Source organism: Giraffa tippelskirchi, chromosome 11 (genome assembly GCF_054371585.1).
Source record: "Giraffa tippelskirchi isolate mGirTip1 chromosome 11, T2T-mGirTip1v1.2.pri, whole genome shotgun sequence".
In the NCBI taxonomy this organism is placed as follows: Eukaryota; Metazoa; Chordata; class Mammalia; order Artiodactyla; family Giraffidae; genus Giraffa; species Giraffa tippelskirchi.
This window is the reverse complement of record NC_137285.1, coordinates 19,739,006-19,763,200: the sequence shown is the minus strand read 5'-3', so window position 1 is coordinate 19,763,200 and position 24,195 is coordinate 19,739,006. Positions and strand designations below refer to the sequence as shown.

At 54.5% G+C, this 24,195-nt stretch overlaps 1 protein-coding gene across 18 annotated transcripts in view; it reads left to right on the top strand.

Annotated features, from left to right (window-relative positions):
* The window catches only part of PITPNM2 (phosphatidylinositol transfer protein membrane associated 2), a 157,182-nt gene that overhangs the window by 122,578 nt on the left and 10,409 nt on the right, over nucleotides 1-24,195 (top strand). For 10 of the 18 annotated variants that reach the window (XM_081540213.1, XM_081540217.1, XM_081540216.1 and 7 more), the window contains 8 exons: nucleotides 5,453-5,667; nucleotides 6,718-6,839; nucleotides 9,809-10,036; nucleotides 12,647-12,955; nucleotides 13,903-13,998; nucleotides 16,725-16,829; nucleotides 17,001-17,071; nucleotides 17,346-17,500. In XM_081540213.1, the coding sequence (XP_081396339.1) occupies nucleotides 5,453-5,667; nucleotides 6,718-6,839; nucleotides 9,809-10,036; nucleotides 12,647-12,955; nucleotides 13,903-13,998; nucleotides 16,725-16,829; nucleotides 17,001-17,071; nucleotides 17,346-17,444 (1,245 nt within the window). In that variant the 3' untranslated portion in view covers nucleotides 17,445-17,500. Of the gene's footprint in view, nucleotides 1-5,452; nucleotides 5,668-6,717; nucleotides 6,840-9,808; nucleotides 10,037-12,646; nucleotides 12,956-13,866; nucleotides 13,999-16,724; nucleotides 16,830-17,000; nucleotides 17,072-17,345; nucleotides 17,501-19,910; nucleotides 20,159-20,783; nucleotides 20,974-21,112; nucleotides 21,233-21,794; nucleotides 22,001-23,558; nucleotides 23,738-24,195 lie in introns of those variants that run through there. The other 8 variants (XR_014068548.1, XM_081540212.1, XM_081540208.1 and 5 more) reach the window with 2 other exon arrangements.

The following is a 24,195-nucleotide window of genomic DNA, read 5'->3' as shown; positions in this document are numbered from 1 at the left end:
AACCAGAACCCACATGCCACAACTAATACCTGGCACAGCCCAATAAATAAATGAGTAATTTTTTTTTTTAAGTTAAATTCACCAGACTTTTCTGTGCCCGGCTGTGGCTGAGGGTTGGGCTATAGAGATGAATGTAAAGCACTTTCTGTGCTCCAAGATTGCCTGCAGGGAGACAGATGTGTATGCAGCCCACTGAATAGAGACCAGACCAGTGGGGCTGGGGGCATGGGAACTCGGTGCTCACGTGGGCTTGGGGCCAGTGCTCCAGGAGGGCCTCCATTCTGAGCTGGGCCTTACGAGGTGGATGGACCATCAGGGAAGGCAGCTTTGTTTCTGCGGAAAGAAAAGCAAGACCTTTCATCCATTGCCCAGTGATCCCGCTTGCCAGCTGGGGTGGCAGCTAGGAAGAGGCCTGCCTGCTGAACAAGCCACCTCCTCCCTGAGGTTGTGAACAAGATGGACTCACGTGTCACACTGCCTCACATCTGCCTGAATGAAACTCAATATACATGTTGTTCAGATTTCAAAAGAAGAAAAATTGGTCTGTCTGGCGGAGAGAGAGCCTTCCATTCTAGGAAGTGCCCAGCAAAGGGAGAAAGCGATCAGAAGCAGCTTGGCCAGGACCCTGGACAGCTCTAAGAGAGCCCGATTGACAGGGGGTTTCTTGGTCTTTGAATTTTTTAAACCTACCCCCACCCCTCCCCTTCATCCAGGGCTTTTTCTGCACCAGACGCCTGGTGGCCCAAACTCCTCTCTTGCAGACCCCAGGCTCCAGGGATGGGGCAGGGGAGCACAGGAGGAAGGGAAGTTTCTCCACCCAGCCTGTGTGGGTAGAGTAGGCAGAGGGACCGATGAGGTCTCACCCTGGGCTTGTGTGCCCCTGGGAGCTGGGTCTATCTCTCCTGCCCATCCTTCTGTAGTCCCTGGGGGAGGCACCAAGCACTGCCTGCCTTCCCCTTCTCCCTCCAGGAGGGACCTGGGGTCTGTGCAGCCACACTGAGGCCAAGCAGGAAAGACCCCCCACCCGCCACTATCCTTGCTCCCTCTCTGTCCTTCTCTGCCCTCAGATCCCAGCTGGCTGGGCACCTTCAGAGGCTCCCTGTGCCCTGGCCCCTCCAACCTGCACATCCTTTTCTCGCCAAGCCACCTGGCACCCCAGACGTTTATTCCATGCCCTGGGGCCATCGTAACAAAGCACCACACACTGGGTGGCTTAAAGCAATGGAAATTTATTCTCTCAAAGTTCTGGAGGGTAGAAGTTCAAAATCAAGGTGTTAGGGGGCTATGCTCCCTCTGAAGGCTTTGGGAGGCTGGGGAGAATCCTTCCTTGTCTCTCCTAGCTTCTGGTGGTGGCCAACAATGCTTGGCACTTCTCGATTTAAGGCTGTCTCACGGCAGTCTCTGCCTCCATTGTCACACAGCCACCTGCCCTCTGCGTGTGTCTGTCTCCATCTTCCCAGTGTGTGTGTCTGTGTCTCCATTTCCTTTTCTTTCTTTCACTGTGTCAGGTCCCAGTCGTGTCACACGGGATCTTCGTTACATCATGCGGGTGTTCCGTTGTGGTGCACGGACTCTTCAGTTGTGGCACGTGGGCTCAATAGTTGTGCACAGCCTTAGCTGCTCCTCAGCATGTGGGATCTTAGTTTCCTGACCAGGGATCGAACCCATGTCCTCTGCATTGCAAGGCAGATTCTTAACCACTGGACCACCAGGGAAGTGTCCCCCCGTTTTTTCTTTTCTCATAAGTATGCCTTCTCATTGGATACAGGGCCCACCCTAAATTGTCCAATCCATTTACATTAAGATGACCTCATCTTAAGTAATTACATCTGTAAAGACCCTATCCCAAGTAAGGTCACAGTTTGAGATTCCAGGTGATCATGGTATGGCAGGGAGGCTGCAACCCATTACCCTGGGCCTTAGGCAGACAGGGAGCTCCGTCCCCGATTAGGGTTTTAGGAACTGAGACCAGGCAGAAGCAATTTGTCCAGGATGAGAGAAGGTTGGTCACAGGGTTAGGACTACAGTCTCTACTTGCTCAGTAACTATTTATCAGCACCTCTCTGTGCTGAGGTGATTTCCTTGAGGTGCCCAGTGCCGTGGGTGAGCAGGCCCTGGAATCCTACAGGTCTGAGTTCGTCTCGGCTCTGCCATTTAGTAACTGTAACCTCAGATGGGTCACTCTGCCTCTCTGAGCCTCCACCTTCCCATCTGAACATTGGGAGTGAGAGTAGTCCTGCACCTTTCTCAAGGGGCTGCTGCAGTAACTAAAGGAGAAAGAACATGCCAGACACTTAGCACAACCACTAATCAACAAGGATGCTGTAAGAGGCGGGAGCTTGGAAGGCATCCAGGAAATGGTTGCTGTTTTCATTACAGAATCTGGGCCATATTCCAGGAGCTCCTTTAAAGAGCAGGGAATGGGCATGTCCCTGCTCTGACCCTTTCTTGGCCTCAATCAGGGTCTTTTTTTTTTTTTTTATGAAGGGCACTCAGTGGCTCTGGCCATGGAGAAATAGCACATCTTTGTGCCCTAGAGAGAGTTGTGCCCCAAGGATGAGGCAGTGCTGTTGGGGGTGCCTGTGGGCGTGGGTGTGTGCCTGCACTCGGGGTATATGCATGTGCGAGCGTGCGCACACCTGCTGTCCAGGAAGCTGGCCTAAGATGACCTTGGTGATGCCAGCATGTTGCTATGGAAACAGATGCTGGGCTTAAAGTCACCAGCACCTTGACCACAAAGGTTTTGTGCAAAAGCAGAAACCTGACCTTTCAGACCCCAGGAAGGACGTTGGAGGCAGAGAGACACTTGGAGGTCAGTGACCTAGGCATTCCGTCTCTCAGGCAGTGCCTCCAAGGCCCCTTCCCACTCCTTGTGTTTGAACTCTCTGAAACCTTAGTTGAGTACAGGAGGCAGGGTTGGTTTTTATTTCCTTGTCTGTTTTATTTTATACCAGACTTATTGAGATGTGAGTCCCACACTGCACAATTCACACATTTAAAGTGTACAGTTTAGTGGCTTTTAGCACTTTTCAGAGTTGTGAAATTATCACAATTTTAGAGCATTTTCATCACCCCATAAAGAAGTCACTCTCCATTATCCCCCAACCCCAGGCAACCAATAATCTACTTTCTGACTCTAAATTTGCCTGTTCTAAGCATTTCATAGAAATGGGGTCATACAGTATATTTCTTTAACTAAGCATGTTTTCAGGGTTCATCTATGTAGTAAAATATGTCAGTACTTCATTCTTTTTTATGGCCAAGTCATATTTCATTATATGGATATAATTTATCAGCTGTATTATTTACAAAAACTTTCCTTTCATTCTGTGGGTTGTCCTTTCACTCTCTTGATGGTGTCCCTTGATACACAAAAGTTTCTTTTCTTTGGCCGTGCCTCATGCCATGTAGGGTCCTAGTTCCCAAACCAGACTCGAACCCACGCCCCCTGCAGTGTAAGCATGTGTAGTGTCTTAACCACTGGACCATCAGAGAAGTCCCTGTTCTTTCTTAAATTTCGATAAAGTCCAATTTAGATATTTTTTCTCTGACTGCCTATATTTTGGGTATCATATTTGAAAAACCATTGTCAAATCCAAAGTCATGAAGATTTGCCCTAATATTTTCTTCTAAGAGTTCTATACTTTTAGTTCTAACAAGTTGGTCTTTGATCTGTTTTGAGTTTGAGTGGTATGGCATTGTGGGCATGTGGATATCTAATTGTCCCAGCAGCATTTGTTGTAAAGACTGTTCCTTCTCCCACTGAATGGTTTTGGCACCCTTGTTGAAAATCAGTAAATGTAGTATGTAAATATTGGATTTATTTCTAAACTTTTACCTCCATTACACAGACTTGTCCTATGCCAGTACTGCACTGTTTTGATTACTATAGTTTTATAGCACTTTTTTTTTTAATTGGCCACGCCATGGAGGATGTGGGATCTTAGTTTCCTGACCAGGGATCAAACCCACATCCCCTGTTTTGGAAGGCGGATTCTTAACCACTGGACTACCAGGGAAGTCCTTATTAGCAAGTTTTGATATGAGAAAATGTGAGCTTTCCAACTTTGTTTTGTTTTCAAGATTGTTTTGACTATTTGAGATCCCTCAAAATTCTGTATGAATTTTAGGATCAATTTTTCCCTTTCTACTGAAAAGGCCATTGGATTTTGATAAGGATTATATTGGACCCACGGATTGCTTTGGGGAGTGTTGACATCTTAACAATATTAAATCTTCCAATTCATATGAACACAGACGTCTTTTCCATTTATTTAAATCTTCTTTAATTTCTTTCAGTAATGTTTTATAGTTTTCTGTATACAACTCTCACTCCTCCTTGGTTAAATTTATTCCTAAGTATTTTATTCTTTTGGATGCCATTGTAAATGGAAATGATTTCTTTATTTCCTTTCTGCATTATTTGTTCTTGTGTGTTGATTTTGTATCCTGCAACTCCGTTGAATTTATTAGGTCTAACAGATTTGGGGGGATTTTAGGTTTTTCTGTGTTTAAGATTGTGTCATTAACAAATTGAGATAGTTTTACTTCTTTCTTTTTTTAAAAAAAAATGCTTTTATTTATTTTATTTTTGGCTGGGCTGGGTCTTGGTTTCTGCAAGGACTTTTCTCTAGTTGCAGTTCTTGGACTTCTCATTCCAAGTGGCTTCTCTTGTTGCAGAGCATGAGCTCTGGAGTGCAGGCTCAGTAGTTGTGGCTCACGGGCTTTGTTATTCCACTACATGTGGGATCTTCCTGGACCAGGGATCGAACCCATGTCTCCCTTATTGGCAGGCAGATTCTTTACCACTGAGCCACGAGAGAAGCCCCGCTTCTTCCTTTATATAAAAATGTTTGGGGCTGCACAGGGTCTTAGTTGCGGCACGTGGAATCTTTATGGCAGAATCTTTATTTGCAGCATGCAAATTCTTAGTTGCGGCATGTGGGATCTTGTTCCCTGATCAGAGATAGAACCTGAGCACCTTGCATTGGGAGATTGGAGTATTAACCACTGTACCACCCGGGAAGTCCCTACTTCTTCTTTCCAATTTGAATGCCTCTTACTATTTCTTTTTCTTGCCTAATTCTCTGGCTAGAACCTCCAGTACAGTGTTGGCTAAAAGGTGAGAAAGCAAGCACCTCCTGTTGTTCCTGACCTTGGGGACACTTTCAGTCCCAGGAGATTCAGGAGTCAGAACAGAGGAGTTTGCATGTGCAGTGCTGGGCTCGGAGAGGGAACCGTGGCCCTTCAGTCTTCTGCATGAATGCTGGGACACATGGAGCCTCGTGGAGGGAGGTATTTGAGGAGGGTGTGTTGAAGTGACCCAAAAGGAGCCAGCCTGGTTGGCCAAAGCCCCTCCCCGCACCCAGCACCCTCAGCTGGGTCTCCCAAGCCCCTCCCCTTCTGCAGAGAGCTCCAGACCCAAAGGTCCCCTGTGCTTTTGTCCCCACAGAAGAAGAGCCGGAACGAGACGCACGGCGAAGGCAGCGGCGTGGAGATCCTGGAGAACCGGCCGTACACAGACGGCCCCGGCGGCTCCGGGCAATACACGCACAAAGTGTACCATGTGGGCATGCACATCCCCAGCTGGTTCCGCTCCATCCTGCCCAAGGCGGCCCTGCGGGTGGTGGAGGAGTCCTGGAACGCCTACCCCTACACCCGAACCAGGTGAGCCTGCCCTCAGCCCCGGGAAGCAACCCAGGGGCACAGATACTGGCGCTGGCCCCCCAGACAGTCTCAGCAGCCTGGCTCTCAGGGAGCTGAGCCTCCATTTTAAGTGGTACCCTGAAGGTTCCCCCAGGTTCCCTCTTGGGGGAATAGACAGGAGAGGGTAGGCTATACCCCTAGGTGCCTCCTAGCCAGCCAATGGGGGGAGCCCAGGAAGGCATGAGTCCAGCGAGGGCCATCTGAGACTCCTTTGCCATCTGGGAAGGCTCAGGGAACACAAACTCACTTTAATGTTTGCCTAGGAATGCAGGACAGTCCACCAGCTGGGAAGAAATGGGAACTGAGGGTAGCCCAGATGGCTCAGAAATTCCCTCCAACCCTGACACCTTCAGCAACTATGATGATATTTTATAACAAGCCATGTTGAGCATGGCTTTCTTTGGATCCCCCTGGGTAGGGGGCGCTTTTTACTCTGTGCCCCCCACCCAATATAACTGAGCACTGCTTAATTAGAAGAGAGGGGGCCACCCATGTGCTGAACAGGTGGGGTCCCCACAAGTCTCCTGGGGCTTCTTTGTCTGGGTGGGTGAGGGCCTGGAACTTGCTGGGGAATCCATCCAGGTTGTTCACTTCCCAGCAGTACTTTTCTCCTCTGAGCTCATCTCCAGCCAAGAGAGAGAGGCTGTCTCCCTTTTGCCACACCTGGTTTCTTCGGACAGGGGACAGGGTGGCACATCACACCAAGTGCTGGTCCAGATTCAGCCCATTTGGTAGGGTGCCACCTTAACTGTGTCCACACCGTATTCGCGCCATGCCTCACACGCGTGGACACAGGCTGCCGGCCACTTCCGGCAATGACTCCCCCCTCTCCGTAAGTCCACCCCTCCCACCGGCCCTAACTCGGACTTGGCTCTTCTTGGGATGCAGTGAAGGTCCAAGAGGACAGAACAGACAGGTCTCACCCACCACTCCAGCCCTCGTCCTCCACCCAGCAACCCACGCCCACCCCTCAAAGCCCAGGTCCTGGTGGATACTCTCTTTCCCCCACAGGTTCACTTGCCCTTTTGTGGAGAAATTCTCCATCGACATCGAAACCTTTTATAAAACCGATGCTGGAGAAAACCCCAACGTTTTCAGCCTGTCTCCTGTGGAAAAGAACCAGCTGACAATCGGTAACTGTCCACCCTGATGCTCCCACCCTGGGAGGGCCAGGAGCCCTGTGGGGCCAAGTTCCTGGTTGCCCTGCCCATGGGCTCCTCGATTCCGTCCCTGGTCTCCAGGCCTGGCAGGTTCCAGAACGTCTCCTGTCCTGGGCAGGGAGGTTAGAGTCCAAGCCAGCCTGGTGGGAAGTGGGGGGAGTTGGGGAGGCAGGATGGGTCTCCTTGGCCCCATTTCCCTGAGGTGCCCATTGAAGCTAAGTGCCTTTTCCACTCAAGCCCCTTCCCTCCATCCCTTTGAGGTGACTCCATCCCCAGAAATGCACATGTGTGCTTGGGAGCCACCTAGGGCTGATAGCCATGGGTGGATGTGGCAGGTCGGGTGGGGCTATGCACACAGTGGGGCCTATGTCCCCTTGATGGTGAGCGGCCTTACTCCACTCCCCTCCAGCTGACTACACTGTGCAGGGAATGGGTCCCATTTGTTAAGTCGTTTTCAAGAGAGGCCCGAGGGACATCCTTGGCAGTCCAGTGGTTGAGACTCTGCACTCCCAATGCAGGGGACACAGCTTCACTGGTTGGGGAATTCAGATCCCACATGCCGTATGGCATGGCCTGAAAAGAAAAAAGAAAAAGAGAGGACAGAAATCAGGATTTTCATGTGAAATCTCCCAGTTCCTCAATGTTGGCAAATATTTTAAAAATCTTTGTAAATATACCAGCCAGACAAAACACATCAGTGGACCAGCTGCACCTTGACAGCCCCCAGGCCCCTAGGAATGAGCCATTGTGGGTCTCAGATGGGTGTTGGAGGGGTGGTGATGACCCTCAGCCAACCTCAGGTGCCAGGATGGCTTTTCCCTGGGACTCCTCCCTCCTGCCCAAGTTTTTAGGCCCCATTGGGGTTTGGGAGATGCATCAGCTTGCTAGGACCATCGAAACAGGGTACCACAGACTTAAGAGCTTAAGGAAACAGATGCTTAGTGTCTCATGATTTTGGAGGTCAGAGTCAAGGTCAAGGTGTCGGCAGGGTTGGCTCCTTCTGGAGTCCCTAAGGGAGAATCTGTTTGGGGTCTCTCCCTTAGCTTTTCTTTTTTAAATATTTATGTATTTGACTGCATCACGTCTTAGTTGCAGCATGCAGGATCTTTTGTGGCAGTGCATGGCTTCTCTAGTTGCAGCACGTGGGCTCCAGAGCGAGAGGACTCAGTAACCCCGTGGCATCTTAGTTCCCCGACCAGGGATCAAACCCATGTCCCCTGCATTGGAAGGTGGATTCTTAACTGCTGGGCCTCCAGGGGAGTTCCCCTAGCTTCCTGTGGCTGCTGGGAGTCTTTGGTGTTCTTTTAATTGAAGTATACTTCATTTAAAATATTGTGTTAATTTCAGGTGGTTTTTTTTTTTTTTTTTAATTGAGCCAAATCTCTCCTTTGTTGCAATGTGGGAGACCCAGGTTCCATCCCTGGATCAGGAAGATCCCTTGGAAAAGGGAATGGCTACCCACTCCAGTTTTTTGCCTGGAGAATCCATGGACAGAGGAGCTTGGCAGGCTACAGTCCATGGGGTCACAAAGCGTCCAACCACGACTGAGGAACTAAAACTTCTACTACTTTCTCCTCTGTATAACCATGCTGGTTAGATTAGGCGCCCTGCTTTTGATGACTTCTTTCCAAGACCCTGTCTCCAAATAAAGTCACATTCTGAGGCCGACGTATGCGTTTGCCCGGGGACGCACGCTACCCATAACAGGAAGGAAGGGCCCAGGCCCTCTGACAGCTCTTGTCCGGCCAGCTGCAGGCTCCCCCCGGAGGCCTCCCGTCATGGTTCGCGTCCCAGCCCTCCCCTTGGTGGCCATTGCCTGCCCCAGCGGGCCGGGCCTGTGGTCTGCTCCAGGAAGGATGTAAATCCCCCTCCACACTCTGCTGCCCTCTGGCTGCCCTGAGCCCTTGCCTGTTCCAGGGGGCCTGATATCTTCCTCTGTAAACCACAGCCCAGCCCTGGTGCCAGGAAGATGAGACAGCCAGGGCCCGGGCCCGGCAGAGCCCCACCAAGTGCCATCGTCCACACGCCTCTGAAAGAAGTCTCTCTGAGCTCCAAGCTCCATCCTAAGTTTCTCCTCACCAAGTGTGCACACAGCCCTGTCTGACACATGCATGCCACAGGAGCCAGCCCAGCGAGATGGTTTTGACTTGGGAGAGGAGACATGTGACAAGAGGTCATCCTTCCCAGAGTCACTGTCACCCCCTCTTCCCCGAATCAAGTCCTACCAGCCTCCAGTCCAGTTTCCAGCCTCCAGTCCTGTTTCCCCAGTGTCCAGCACATCCTGGACCTGCTCATGCCCGACACCTCCCTCTGGGCCCTTCAAACGTGGTTTCTGGACTCCTCCCTGCTGGTCTGTCTGGGAGGTGCTTCCTAGCAGACCAGCCACCTTCAAACCCATCTGTAACACCACTCCCCTTCAGGGTGCCTGGCGAGAGATGGCTGACAAGTCCAGCTGCATCCCCATCACCTCTCACCACATAGACACCCTGGTGGTTCCCCAAACTGCCCCACTTCTGGGTCAAGTGTCACACTCTGGGACGTTCTCCGCTTCACAGTTCTGCTCCTGTGGCTGAAATGCCAGCTTTTCCTCTTCTACTTGCCCCCGCCCCTTCCCACATTCTCCATGGAAACTCATCTCCCCCCATGCTCCTCCAGCTCATCACCTGATTTATGGACTTTGGCAAGTGTGCACAAAGCAGGGGTTTTGCTGAAATGATTTGAAAAGACAACAAGGAAAAGATACAGGTCCTGAGGTCGGGGGAGCTTGGGGATCAGAGTGGCCCAGAGCAGCATCTCTACTCCCATGCAGGGCCCTGGGACACATCCAGGCCTGGGATCCTGCTGAGATTCGGGGATGGCAGGGACATGGGGAATAAGACTGGAAAGGGAGGGGTGGGGTACAGGTTGGGGCCGAAGTGGTCACTCATGGGGTCTCCTCGTAGATTTCATCGACATTGTCAAGGACCCCGTGCCTCCCAACGAGTATAAGACGGAAGAGGACCCCAAGCTGTTCCACTCGACCAAGACCCAGCGGGGGCCCCTGTCGGAGAACTGGATCGAGGAGTACAAGCAGCAGGTGTTCCCCATCATGTGCGCCTACAAGCTCTGCAAGGTGGAGTTCCGCTACTGGGGCATGCAGTCCAAGATCGAGAGGTTCATCCATGACACGGGTGAGGGCGCCCGCCTCTCCCTCTGTGTCCCTCCATCTGCCTGCTGCCCCCACTCCGTCCCCCGCGTCTGCCTGGGACTCCAAGTTTCTGTTCCTCTGGACAGGTGACCCCAGGGCCCATGCACAGCGTCCCACCTGGTTTACCTTGACCACACAAACACTTGTCGAGCACCTACTGAAGACAGGCAGTGTGTGTCCTGCCCCAGACACTCTGGACTAGCTGGAGTTTCTAACATGCGGTGCCCACCTCCATGGGGTGTAATGCCTCCTTCCCACGGCTCATGGTGCCTCTCCGTACCCTGGGGCCAGACCCCAGGCCCTGCACCAGTGCTGCCTCCTGCTTTGGGCTGGAAGTCCCAGGGGACAGCAGCTTGGCCATCTTCCTGTCCTCATACCCATGCTGGCCTGGCCCGGAGCAGGTGCCCGGGGAACAGAGGACCAACAGATGACCGGGTGTTCCTGGCACAGCTAGAGCTGACCCAGGGTCCTCCCTGCCCTAGAGCTACCTCAGCTTTCTTCCATGTACCCGAGGTCAGGGTAGGGGTCAGTGCCCAGGGCCTAGTCTTAGCCCCGAGGTTCGTGATCCAGGAGCAGCACCTGGACAGACACCCATTGACTCCCAGAGCAAGGGTGACTGTGTAGCCCTGAGCAGAGTCACAGCACAGCTGATAACACTTCACAAGTGTCACATCAGCTCTCCCTGGCCCGGGAGGGTGGCCACTGTCACTCCCCCCGCCTCCTCCTAGATTGCAGAGGAGGAAGCAGAGGGCCAGTGCTGGGTGTGACCCCAGATCTTCTGGCCCATCTGTCCTTGTCCAGATGTAACGTGTCATCAGATGGTCTGTCCACCATGAGTGCTGGCTGGCCCTGAGGGTGGCATGCCTGAGGCTGTAGCCCGGGTCTTGGGAGCACCCTCCCAGGAACAGAGGGTGAGAGGGAGTTCCTTCTAGGCAGACCTTTGGGATCGAGGGATTTAGAAAGGACAGCAGGGGAGACAGAGCAGCCTGAGTTAGTCCAGGAGTGGGGAATCAGGAGCAAGGGTTGCCGGAGACCAGCCTGGGGACAAGCAAGGGCTGGGCTACCCGGAAAGCTGCTCAGTTTTCTGTAGGAGAGCCGGCGGAGGATCCAGTGACGGCCCTCCTGGGTCTGCCCCACCCCCTGAGAGAAACTCAAATGCATTTTCTGGAATGTTCAGAGCAGCAGGTTTGTAAAAGCAAAACGGACAAACAGTGAAAGTGAGCCAAAGGCCCATTGGCAGGAGAAGGGATAAATAAAATGTGTTATTTCAAACAAATAAAAACTGACCATACAGCAACAAACCAGAAACTCACCCAGAAAAGCAAGTGGCAGAAAAATACATGCAGCGTGACACATACATGTAAATATCAACAACATGTAGACCAGCCCAACATATTGCATAGAAAAACATGGAAAGAAGAGCAAATGATAAACACTGAACTCAGGATGGATTCTTACGGGGCGAGAGGGTGATGGTGGGATCCGTGTTACTGGTCACTTCTGCTCCCTGGAGCCGAGGTGATTTATGTCTTCTTAGTGTTTTTTTAAGCAGCTTATCGAGGCCTAATTTTGCATTTGTTGTAAGAGAAGTTTGAGTTCCATACGTTTGAGTGTATTTGCAGAGTAGTACACATAGTTCTAGAACATTCCACCCCCCCCAGAGTCTTTCCCAATCACTCCACTCTCATCCCCACCCAAGGCAGCCCCCATCTGCTCCCTGTGCTTGTGGTTCTTCTGTTCTTTATACCTTTAAAGTATCTTATTTTCTGTCTTCTATGTATAAGATATTCCTGTAAGTCTTTATCCTGTTTTATTTTATTTTATATTTGTTTATGTGGCTGTACTGGGTTGTAGTTGCAGCACATGGAAACTTCAGTCTTCCTTGTGGTACCTGGGATCATTTAGTCACAGCATTCAATCTCTTAGTTTCGGTATGTGGGATCTAGTTCCCTAACCAGGGATCGAACCTGGACCCCTTGCATTGGGAGCTCAGTTTTAGCCACTGGGCCACCAGGGAAATCCCTATCATGTTTTATATGCATATATATTTATTTTAAAAAGAAAGGACTGGTACTTCCCTGGTGGTCCAGTGATTAACACTCCTTGCTTACAATACAGGGGACGGGGGTTCAATCCCTGGTCGGGGAATTAAGGTCCCGCCTGCCACATAGTATGGCCAAAATTTTTTTTAATTAAAAAAAAATAAAAACAAATTAAAAAGGAATTTCAAAAAAGAAAGGACCAACCTGCTCCAAACTTGAGCTTGATTTTCCTGTGGGAAATTCAAGAGAAGCATACTAGACCAGATAGGAAACACTCAGGGAGTCCTCCTCCAGCTCCCCTTAAGGGAGGAGAGCCCCCTGCCCCAGTTACAGAGCTGCTATAAGCTTGGGAGTCCATCTGTAAGCTGGATCCCTCATTTGCACATGGGAAAATGAACCTGGGGGTTGGAGAGACAGTGGTTTGCTGGAGGCCAAGCAGTGGGTGTGGAGCAGAGCCTGACCTGCAGCCTGGGGTGCCACCCAGCCGGGGGGTCCCGGGGAGGCTCTGACACAGGCCTCTCTCTTTGTCTTCCCTGCACCCCCGCCCCTAGGCCTGCGGAAGGTGATGGTGCGGGCCCACCGGCAGGCCTGGTGCTGGCAGGATGAATGGTATGGGCTGAACATGGACAACATCCGGGAGCTGGAAAAGGAGGCACAGCTCATGCTGTCCCGCAAGATGGCCCAGTTCAACGAGGAGGACAAAGGGGCCGCGGAGCTGGCCAAGGATGAGGCTGCCCAGGACCAGGCCTCCGGGGAACCCTCCCAGCCCAGCAGCAGCGGTGGGGAGCCCCTGGCGGGCAGAGGTCTGAAGAAGCAGTGGTCCACATCCTCCAAGTCATCTCGGTCATCCAAGCGGGGAGGTGAACGCACTGTGACCATGCTGGGGGGGCCCCTGCTCTCATCCACACCAGCGACCACCCCTCAGGGCAGCCCCCAGCCCAGGGCCACCACTGGGGCGTTCTAACGCTGAAGGTGGTCTGCTTTCAGATCCAAGGGCCACACCTGTAGGGAGTCAGAACCAGTCACCTCTTCGTAGCCTCCGCTGCAGAGTGAGGCCCAGGGCAGCTCCCAACCCTGGCAGGTTTCCCCAGACTCACTCACACAGCCTTGGGCAGACAGGCAGGCTGGCCACATGGGAACCCTGCTCCCAGCCCCTCCCGGGACCCGCGGGCTGCAGCTCTGAGGAGCCAGGCTTCCGACGCAGAGAGGAGGGGTCTGGGGGCACTACACCCAACATACCCAGGAGGGACTTCTGCCAAAGGACCCCGAAAGCCTTCAGATACTGAGGAAGTCCTTTCTCTGGAACTGATGTGAAAGTGCAGTGACTAATGGGACAACTCCGCGTATTTTGTGTAAAAAACCAGGAGTCCTCCTCTACCCCTGCAAATCCACCTTTTCCTACACCAGACTTGCCTGTCCTTGCTGAAGGGATCCAGGGAAACACTTGAACCACACATTCACCCTCACTCCCCGCCACTGCCCAGCCTCCCTGCCTGTCGGCCCTGCCGTGGCTGTTTAAGGGGCCTGCTCCTGGGCCAACCAGGTCAGGGCCACACGAGTGGACCCCAGCCTGGGTGACTGCACATCTGGCCTCATACCTGATACCCTCCCCACTCCATGTCCTCACGGGACAGGACCGTGTTGTGCCAGGTGGGCTGGGAGGTGAGCCGGGGCCACCCTGCCCTCAGTCCTCTCCTTCCCCTCTGAGCCCTCCTGGCCCCGCTCCAGCGTCATCGCACCTGCCCGCTTCCGCCTGCTCTTCCCAGTGCAGCCGGGTGCTCAGTTGGTCTGCGGTTTTGCCTTCCAGCGAGTCCTTCCCGGCACAGCATCTCGGAGTGGAGGATGCAGAGTATCGCCCGGGACTCAGACGAGAGCTCCGACGATGAGTTCTTCGATGCTCACGGTAAGCAGGCACCCTGGAGCGCACGGGTCTTCCCAGGAGAGGGAGGGGTGGGATCTGACAGGGTTGGTGGGGATGCAAGTCACGATGGGAATTACCCGTGGAAAGTTCTGGGTGAACAGCAGGGCGGCAGGGGCAGGGGCAGGATGAGATGAGGTCACCAGGAGTCTGGGCTCTCACACTCACCCTAAGCCTGATATCAGGATGTGCCCTGGATCTGGCGGGTAAGGACTGTTCTCTCAAACCCTCCAAAATGAATTTACAATCAGACAGGGACATTTTTTCCATTGTTGTTGTTCAGTCACTCAGTCGTGTTCGACTCTGCCACCCCATGGACTGCAGCACCCCAGGCTTCCTGGTCCTTCACCATCTCCCAGAGTTTGCTCTGACTTGTGTCCATTGAGTTGGTGATGCTATCCAACCATCTCATCCTCTGCCAAATTTAATTCCCTAAGGGAATTCCCTGGCAGTCCAGTGGTTAGGACTTGGTGCTTTGCGGAGGGTGCGGGTTCAATCCCTGGTCAGGGAACTAGGATCCTGCAAGCTGTGTGGCACAACCAAAAAAAAAAAAAAATTCCCTCAAAAGCTTTACAAAAGCATAACTTCTGATTTTCTAATTTCTTGTAATTACTGTCTTTTCATGATTAAATTAACACATGTCTAATTCAGAAACTTTAGAAAATGCGAACAAGCAGAAAATACATAAAATGCCCATTTTCCCATGAATCTCAGAATAGGCACAGCAAGAAAACAGCCGGATGAATCACCCACCTGTGCTGGGAAGATGCATGACCTAAACATCCTTCCTTCATACCTTGGTTGTTCCTCTCAAGGAAGTAAGAGGGGCTGGCAGGCAGGTTCAAGGAGATGGGTTTGCAGTTCACAAGGCAGGACACAGGCTCAGAAAGGGACAGGGACTTGCCCACGGGCCCGCAGCAGGGCAGAGGCAGGTTTGGCCCTGGGCAGGGCCGGTGGGACTTGGTATAGGAGGCAGGTGGTCCCTGAGCTGGTCTCTCCACTGGGGCCTCCCCGAGAGTAGGGAGTGGGTATGGAGCATCCCACACTCCCACCCTCCCCTCCAGCCAGGCCAAAAGGCTAAGCCCTTCCTGGCTCTGTGTCCCTGACGTGAGGGAAAGACACAGAAACAGTTTTAGAAAAAGCTGGAAAAGAGGAGAGACAGCAGAGCAGGAGCTGTCACTGCTGCAGCATCCTGAGGAAACTGTCCCAGTGACCCAGGGAGGAGGGACCAGCACATACATGCCAGGGTCCATACAGCCGCTTCCTACCCAGGGGTAAGTTCTCAGGAAAGCAGACACAAGACTCATGGTTGGAATTGTTCACAGCAGCGCTTCTCACTAAGCTGTCCTTTTGTGGACATTAAAAACAGGAACGTTATGGAGAAACAAACTGAAGTCCATCCATATGCTGGACTATGACTCAGGCATGAATAGGGATGAAGCACTGACACGTGGTTGAATCTTTAAAACACCACGTGGGGGCTTCCCTGGTGGCCCAGCAGCCAAGACTTCGAGCTCCCGACGCAGAAGGCCCGGGTTTGATCCCTGGTCAGGGAACTAGATCCCACCTGCTGCAACTAAGAGTTCGCACACTGCCACTAAAGATCCCAGGGGCGGCAACTAAGATCCAGAACAGCCAAATAAATAAATACTTTAAAAAAAAGTATTGGAGAAGACTCTTGAGAGTCCCTTGGAGAGCAAGGAGATCCAACCAGTCCATCCTAAAGGAGATCAGTCCTGAGTGTTCGTTGGAAGGACTGATGCTGAAGCTGAGGCTCCAATACTTCGGCCACCTGATTCGAAGAACTGACTCACTGGAAAAGACCCTGATGCTGGGAAAGATTGAAGGCGGGAGGAGAAGGGGACGACAGAGGATGAGGTGGTTGGATGGCATCACTGACTCAATGCACATGAGTTTGAGTAAACTCTGGGAGTTGGTGATGGACAGGGAAGCCTGGCATGCTGCAGTCCATGGGGTCGCAAAGAGTCGGACACGACTGAGCGACCAAACTGAACTGAACTGAACAAAAAAAACAAAAACCCCACCATGTGAAGTGGAAGAATCCAGACACAAAAGACCACATACTGTAGGTACCATGTGTGGAAAATGTCCAGAATAGGCAAATCCATAAGGACAGGAAGTCCACCAGCGGTTGCCAGGGGCTGGGAGAGGGGGGCTGGGGCATGCCTGCTAATGGGGACAGGTCTCTGTGTGGGGAGATGGAGGAGTTCTGGGACCAGATAGAGCTAGTGGTTGCACAGCATTCTGAATGGACTAAGTGCTACTTGAAAATGGTTAAAATAGTGAATTTTATGTTCAGTGAATGCTACCACAATTTTTTTAAAAAATCAAACAGACCGCAATGAGAAGCCAGCGTACCACAACTAGAGAGTTAGCCCCTGCTCTCCACAACTAGAGAAAGCCCACATGTAGCACCGAAGACCCAGCACAGCCAATAATAATAATAATAATAATAATACACTAAAAACATCAGGCAGAAGTCCTGTGAGAAGGTGGCCATATGTCCGTCCTGTTAAGGAACAGAGACCACAGAACTGAGTGGGGAGGGGCACATGGGCCATAGAAGCATGGAAGCCCCCGGATCGGCCATTCTTAGGCCCCGCACCACTGGAAGCCGGGCCTCCCAGTGACCGCCCCCCCAGGCCCCCGCCCGTGATCGAGGTGCTGAAGCCCCTCTCTTTCCTCCCCAGAGGACCTGTCCGACTCAGAGGAAATGTTCCCCAAAGACATCACCAAGTGGAACTCCAACGATCTCATGGACAAAATCGAAAGCCCTGAGCCAGAGGACTCACAGGGTAACCAGCTGGGGGCGGCAGGGCCTGGGGAGGGTGCCTAAGCGGGCTAAGCTCCTCCTCCCCGAGAAGGAGCACCCAGCCACCCAGAAGGGCTGGGAGCGCCTGCAGGTCACGGTCACAACCTCTGTCTGGTGTTGAATGCTCACAGCACCCACCACTTCTGTGTTGCAGATGGTCTGTACCGCCAGAGCGCCCCTGAGTTCAGGGTGGCCTCCAGCGTGGAGCAGCTGAACATCATCGAGGTGAGTGCCGAGGTGGCAGAGGGCCAAGGCCACGGGGGTGGGGGCAGGGGCAGGGCGCCAAGGACCGGTCCCAAGGGGGCAATGGAGGCAGAACTTGGCACCCACAGCCTCACATCCACGCTGGCCTGGGCACCACTGGAGAGAGGCCTGGGACCCACCCCCTCTGAGGTCCCTGACATCCAGTAGGGTCTGCTCCAACAGGACAGCTCCCCCAAGGAAGGCCTTGCCCCTGCTCCAACCCTGGAGAGTAAAATGAGAAACTTGTAAATTCCAGATCAAAAATAAGATCTTCACCTTGTACTCAACCTGTCTGAAGTCCCTGAAGAAAAAAAGATGGAAGGGGAGGAAACGAAAGTCACCCAGGCAGAAGTGATGTGGCTGGCCGGGGCCGCCCTGCTCTCAGTGTGCAATAAAGCCGTCTTGGTAGAGTGCCTGTGTCCGCTTTGGGGGTTCTTTGCACGGAGCTCACGCCCCTTCTGCTCCTCCACCTGCGGGCGGTCAGAGCTGTTTGCGCTGGGGCAGGAGCCGGGGCAGAGCAGGGTCACCACGCTGCTCTGGCCTCTAGCTGCCCAAGGTGGAGATGGTACCCCTGGGGACTCAGGACCCCTGGGGAGTTTGGACTAGGGGTTGGTGGGGGGCATCCACACTGCCGTCTCCTCTCAGGGTTCTCTTTGAGATCTAAGGTCGAAGCAGGCTTTTCTAGAAGTGTAACTGGGACGAGGGGAGTTGATTTCCAGTTGCCAGTTAATGGTGATGAAGCAAAGCGAGCCCCCTCCTCCCCTTCGGTGCACACAGCTCTGACAGCCGCCCTCCCAACCCCCCCGCCCGGGAGGGGCAGAAGGGGCCCCGGGCTCTGGATCTGCCTGTGGATGAGCATTTGGGCCCAGCCCCGGTTCTGGAGTACCGCCATCCTGAGTCGGATCCCTTTGCTTGCAACAGCCCCCAAACCGGAGCTCCTCTCCCAACCTCCGGGAAGGAGGATGGCTTTACGGAGTCACTGATGGGCCCTCCTGGCTCCCCAGAGCTGGCTCCCCGGCCCCGCCTTCCGAGAGCTCTGTTCCCACTAGGGTTCGAGCCTCAGGCAGGGCATGCCCTGGTAGAAAGCAGTTTGCACAGGAGGAAGGCTGTGTCTCAGGCTGGCCTCCCACGTCCCTGCAGAGTCCCAGACTCCAGTGCTGGGTCCTGGCAGCCAGGCCCGGCAGGCTCCCCTCACTGCCCAGCCCTGCCCATCCCAGGTGGCTAGGGGCATGTCTGGGTGACCAGGAGGCTGCGCAAATACATTCCTTCCACGAGCCCCTCGCCTGACCATACTGATTAATCCTTGAGACCATCAGGCAGCCAATGACCCCACCATGGCTCAGGTCGTGAGTTCATTCCCGCCCAGACCCGCCAGCCGTGTGCAGCCCTTGGAAGAGACAGGAGTCGGACCCAAGCTCTGCTGGGCATGCGTTCCTGCCCAGGCCCCAAGGCCCATGACTGGCCGATGACCAGCCCCCTCCTGGGGATTGACACAACCCAGTCTTGTTTCCACTCCAGGCCTAGGACCGCCCGCCCATCAGCCTTCCTCTCACCCAAAGCCCTCTGCTGCTCAGAGGCTCCCAGTCTAGCCCGATCTGTTCCTGTGGCCTCACTGGTCTCTGGGCTCAGCGCCCGCACTGCCCACCCCTCTCTTGGGCTCTGCATTGACACTTGGGTCCTGCTGCTGCCCACTCCTGCCAGCCGATGGCCCAGTTCAGGGCCAGCTGACCCCCAAGGGCCCTCCAGATGGCTTCAGCACCTTGTTCTGTCTCGCTAGTTCCTTAGGGAGAGGCCCCTCTCTTCAGCTCCCTTCCCCGACCCCCACACTCGCTGACATCATATGGGCATGGCAAGTACTCAGCAGTGGCTCCTCTTGGGCCCTGGCCTCCCGCAGTCACACACCAGGAGCTGGGGGTGGGGGGAGGCCCCTGAGACTGGGATTACAGCCTGGGGTGGGAGAAGAGCACTGAGCTGGTGGTGGGAGCTCTGGGATCCAGTCCAGCTTGACACTGACATGCTGTGTGACCTTAGATGAGTCCCTTGGCCTCTCTGGGCCACCTCGTCTCTAAATGGAACAGTTGGATATATGCAAGTCTCACTTGGATCTCACAAGCAGGGCTGAGCAGCAAGAGGTGGGGGCATGACCCCTCACAAATGGGAGGGGGGTTTCAAATAGAGACACCTGCGTTGCTCTCTCTGTTCTAAGGTGCTGGGGCTCTACCTCTGCTGGGACATCTCTGCTCTTGAGGACCTTGGTCTTAGAGTCTGGGAATGGCAGGGCCTGGAGACAACAGTTCAGGGACAGCCCATGTAGATAAAGTGAGAGCTCAGTGCTGAGGGCAGAGCATCCAGGCTAAGTCCCTGACCCCAGCCCCTCTTATGTGAGCCTGTGACAGTCCAATGCCTGGACACAGACACACGGAGGGTAGGTTGACCCCAAAGGCCCACACTGGACTGAGCCTCTGCCTCTTCCCCAAGGCCAGAAGCCGCAGAAACCCCTGTCTGGACCCCCTTGATGGGAAGTGGAGTTTGTGCTTTGGAAGGAATAGACCCCTCTCTCCATGTCCTTTGTACCCTGGTCAGGTCGGCGGTCAGGAGCTGGGCTGCAGGCAGAGAGGATGGGGAGGAGCAGCTGGGCGCCCCCAGGGGAAGGGCTTGCGGCGTCGGGCACCAGGCCCCGGAGCAGAGGAACTGAGATCGGGGTTCTCAGAGGGTGTGATTGGGCCTCGACAGGCCTCTCCCCAGCGCGACAGAAGCCTCGGCCCGGGCACAGAGCTGAGTCCCCAGGGAGTTGACCCCCACCAACCCCCCACACACACAGGATGAGGTCAGCCCTCCGCTGGCCGCACCGCCCTCCAAAATCCACGTGCTGCTGCTGCTGCTGCATGGAGGCACCATCCTGGACACAGGTACCGGGGACCCCAGCTCCAAGCAAGGAGACGCCAACACCATCGCCACCGTGTTCGACACCGTCATGCGCGTGCACTACCCCAGCGCCCTGGGCCACCTCGCCATCCGCCTGGTGCCCTGCCCGCCCATCTGCTCCGATGCCTTCGCCCTAGTCTCCGAGTGAGTGTGTAGGCTCCACTCCTCCCCTGGCCCCAAGGGTCAAGACCTCCCCACCTAATATTGGGACCATGGTCCCGTCATCCAAACCAGCTGTCTAACTTGTTCTGCTGGGAGGCAGCAAAACCCATGCAGATGGCTGAGGTTAGAGTGTGTTAGTCGCTCAGTCGTGTCCAGCTCTTTGCGACCCCATGGACTGTAGCCCGCCAAGCTCCTCTGTCCGTGGAATTCTCCAGGCAAGAATACTGGAGTGGGTAGCTGTTCCCTTCTCCAGGGGAATCTTCCCAACCCAGGGATCGAACCTGGGTCTCCTGCATTGTAGGCGGATTCTTTACCATGTGAGCCACCGGGAGGATACAGGGGGGTTAGAGTTTGGGGCCCAAAGCTGAGCCTCAGTCTCCACATCTGTGATATGAGAATGCTGTCCTGCCTCTGAGATACTGGCCTTAGTCCTCAGCCCTGTTCCCCGCGCCTGGCCTGGAAGCGTCCCCACGCGGTTTGCTGAGTCAGGGCTGAGGCTCTCAGGGTGTCAGGCAGCTCCAGCTCTGATGATCGGGTCAGGGGCGAGGGGGCCCCCTGGGCTGAGCTAAGGCCACCTGCTCTCTCCTGACGGGTTCCCTTCCCCCAGCCTCAGCCCCTACAGCCATGATGAAGGCTGTCTGTCAAGCAGCCAGGACCACATTCCCTTGGCTGCCCTGCCCCTGCTGGCAACCTCCTCGCCCCAGTACCAGGAGGCCGTTGCCACAGTGATTCAGCGGGCCAACCTCGCCTACGGGGACTTCATCAAGTCCCAGGAGGGTGTGACCTTCAACGGGCAGGTGAGTCGTGGGGTGGGGGAAGGGAAGACAGAAACCCCTGCAGGGTGGACTCGCCTGGTCCTCCGGCCCAGGGCTCTCCCCAGCCAGCACCCCAGTAAGCAGGGCAGGCGCTCAGGGCCCTGGACCTCTCTCCACCCAGGTCTGCCTGATCGGGGACTGCGTCGGGGGCATCCTGGCGTTTGATGCCTTATGCTGCAGCAACCAGCCGGTGTCTGAGAGTCAGAGCAGCAGCCGCCGGGGCAGTGTGGCCAGCGTGCAGGTACGAGCTCCCTCCAGCCCCCAGAGCAGGGACCTTCAGGATGGAGACTGAGTCACCCTCTGGCTCCAAACATCCCAGAGGCCTGCGGTAAAAAGGAAGGGCCGGGGTTGCCAACGCAGGCACCCAGAGGCCAGGGACAGATACGTGGCACAGGCGAACAGCTGCAGAGAGGCCAGACAGGAGCGCAAGCGGCTTCAGCAGGCAGTGAAGCCAGGTCTGCACCGTGGAGAGCAGATCCGTCACTATGGGGCCCTGGATCCTCTGAGCCTCCCGGCAGGAGAGAGGATCCAAGGCCCTCCACTGCAGAGTAACAAGCAGTCTGGTGGGCTGGGCAAGGTGGCAGGATCAGTGGGAAGTCAGCAAGGCCCAGATGGGTGGGCTGGGCCAGGAGTGAAGGCGGGGGGTGCTATAGGGCACACAGGGACGGGGCCTTTCCCTCCCCGGCTTGGGTGAGAAGCTGCCGCAGGCCTAGGGTCAGGAGGGGAGACTCGGCTCCCACGACACTGGAGAGGGGGCCAGGCCAGTGGCCACCGGGCAGTGAACCTGCGTGGGGCCATCCCAGGACGCTGACCTGCTGTCCCCGGGCTCGACGGTCAACGCGGCACATGGCAGCAACCTGGAGAGCAGCCGGCACCTGAGCCGTAGCAACATCGACATCCCCCGAAGCAACGGCGCTGAGGACCCCAAACGGCAGCTACCCCGCAAGAGGAGTGACTCGTCCACCTATGAGGTGGACACCATCCAGCAGCACCAGGCCTTCCTGTCCAGGTGGGTGAGGAAGGGGACTCTAAGATGGGGAGACACTGACCAGGTGGTGCTGATGGCCAATGTGAGAGTCCTGAAGGCCCCCTGACCTGGGTCCTGGGATCCCCAGGCTAGGCCCACGGTTCTTTAGCCAAGAGAAGGTGTTGGGTGCAATTGTGGTCTTTTTTTTTTTCTTTTTTATGGTCATGCTGTGCTGTGCTGTGCTTAGTTGCTCAGTTGTGACTGACTCTTTGCGACCCCATGGACTGTAGCCCACCAGGCTCCTCTGTCCATGGGATTCTCCAGGCAAGAATACTGGAGTGGGTAGCCATGCCCTCCTCCAGGGGATCTTCCCAACCCAGGGACTGAACCTAGGTCTCCCATATTGCAGGTGGATTCTTTACCATCTGAGCCACCAGGGAAGCCCAACAATACTAGAGTGGGTAGCCCATCCCTTTTCCAGGGGATCTTCCCCACCCAGAAATCGAACTGGGGTCTCCTGCATTGCAGGCGGATTCTTTACCAGCTGAGCTACCAGCAAAGTCATATATATATATATACTTTTTTTTTTTTAATTGGGATACAGTTGCTTTACAATGTTGTGTTTCTGATATACAGCCAAGTGAATCAGCTATACATATATCCCTTCTTTTTTGGATTTCCTTCCCATTTAGGTTACCACAGAGCACTGAGTAGAGTTCCCTGTGCCATCCAGCAGGTTTTCATTAGTTATCTATTTTATGAAAAAAAGTAAGTGAAAGTGTTAGTCACTCAGTCATGTTTGACTCTTTTTGACCCCATGGACTGTAGCCCGCAAAGCTCCTCTGTCCATGAAATTCTCCAGGCAAGAATACTGGAGTAGGTTGCCTTTCCCTCCTCCAGGGGATCTTCCCGACCCAGGGATCGAATCTGGGTTGCCCACGTTGCAGGCAGATTCTTTACCATCTGAGCCACCAGGGAAGCCCTATCTGTTTTATACATAGCATTGATAGTGTATATATATCAATCCCAGTCTCTCTATTCATTCCACCTCCTCTTTCCCCCCTTGGTGTCTGTACATTTGTTCTCTATGTCTGTGTGTCTACTTCTGCTTTACAAACAAGTTCAAGTGTACATGTTTCTAGATTCCACATATATACCTTGATACATGATATTTGTTTCTCTGACTTACATCCCTCCGTATGATAGTCTCTGGGTCCATCCACGTCTCTTCAAATGACCCAAGCAACCATGGTCTTACACACGACTAGGGCCCTCTTGAGTCAGAAGGAACAGACTAACTGGGACAGGGGAAGAAGCAAGGATTGGCAGAGTCTGCAGACAGAACTGACCAGGGACAGCATGGTTCCAGCCAGGGCTGTCCCAAAGGCAGTGGGCTCCCTGGGGAGGTCAGGCCCTGCTGTCACCAGGGGTGTCCCATCACATGCTGGACAGCTGCACTCACAGGACTGCACAGGGCCCAAGCTTCGTTGGGGCCTGATGACCCCCGAGGAGCCTCTTTCAGGAGGCTGAGGGCGGGCCGGCCCTAAGGAGGGCTGTGGTGTGACCTCGCTCGTCTCCCCACCCCACTCCGTACCTGCAGCCTCCACGCCAGCGTGCTGAGGAACGAGCCCAGCTCCCGCCGCTCGAGCAGCTCCACCATGCTGGACGGCGCAGGGGCCGTGGGCAAGTTCGACTTTGAGGTCGCTGACCTGTTCCTCTTCGGGTGCCCCCTGGGGCTGGTCCTTGCCTTGAGGAAGACGGTCATCCCCTCCCTGGATGGTGAGAGTCCCTGCAGGGGAGGGAAGGGGTCCATGAGCTGGGCAGAGGATCTCAGTGAACCCCTGTCACAAGGCCAGGGCCACATTCCAGGCCCCTTCCTGCATCAGCCTCCTTTCTGCATCCCTTGCCTCACCAAGGGCCCATGGCTCTCCTTTGTTCCAGCCTCAACCCAGCTCAGTCTTCAGCCCCATTTCCCAACACACTGTTTCATTTCATCTCCAAGGCACCTCTGGGAGTTGAGGTCCAGAGATGGAAGGGGCTGCCCCAGCATCAGATGAGGACAGACCCAGTCTCCCATAAGGAAGCCAGGCACCCCTGAAGTCTCCCTGATGCAGTCGCCTCCCAGCCCCAGAGGGACCGCAGCCATGCTGCTCCAGGTTCCTCCTTAAGACAACACACACAGGGAGGTGGAAAAGTGTCAGCTAAGAAGCCGTCAGAGCAGTGGTCCCTGCCCAGTG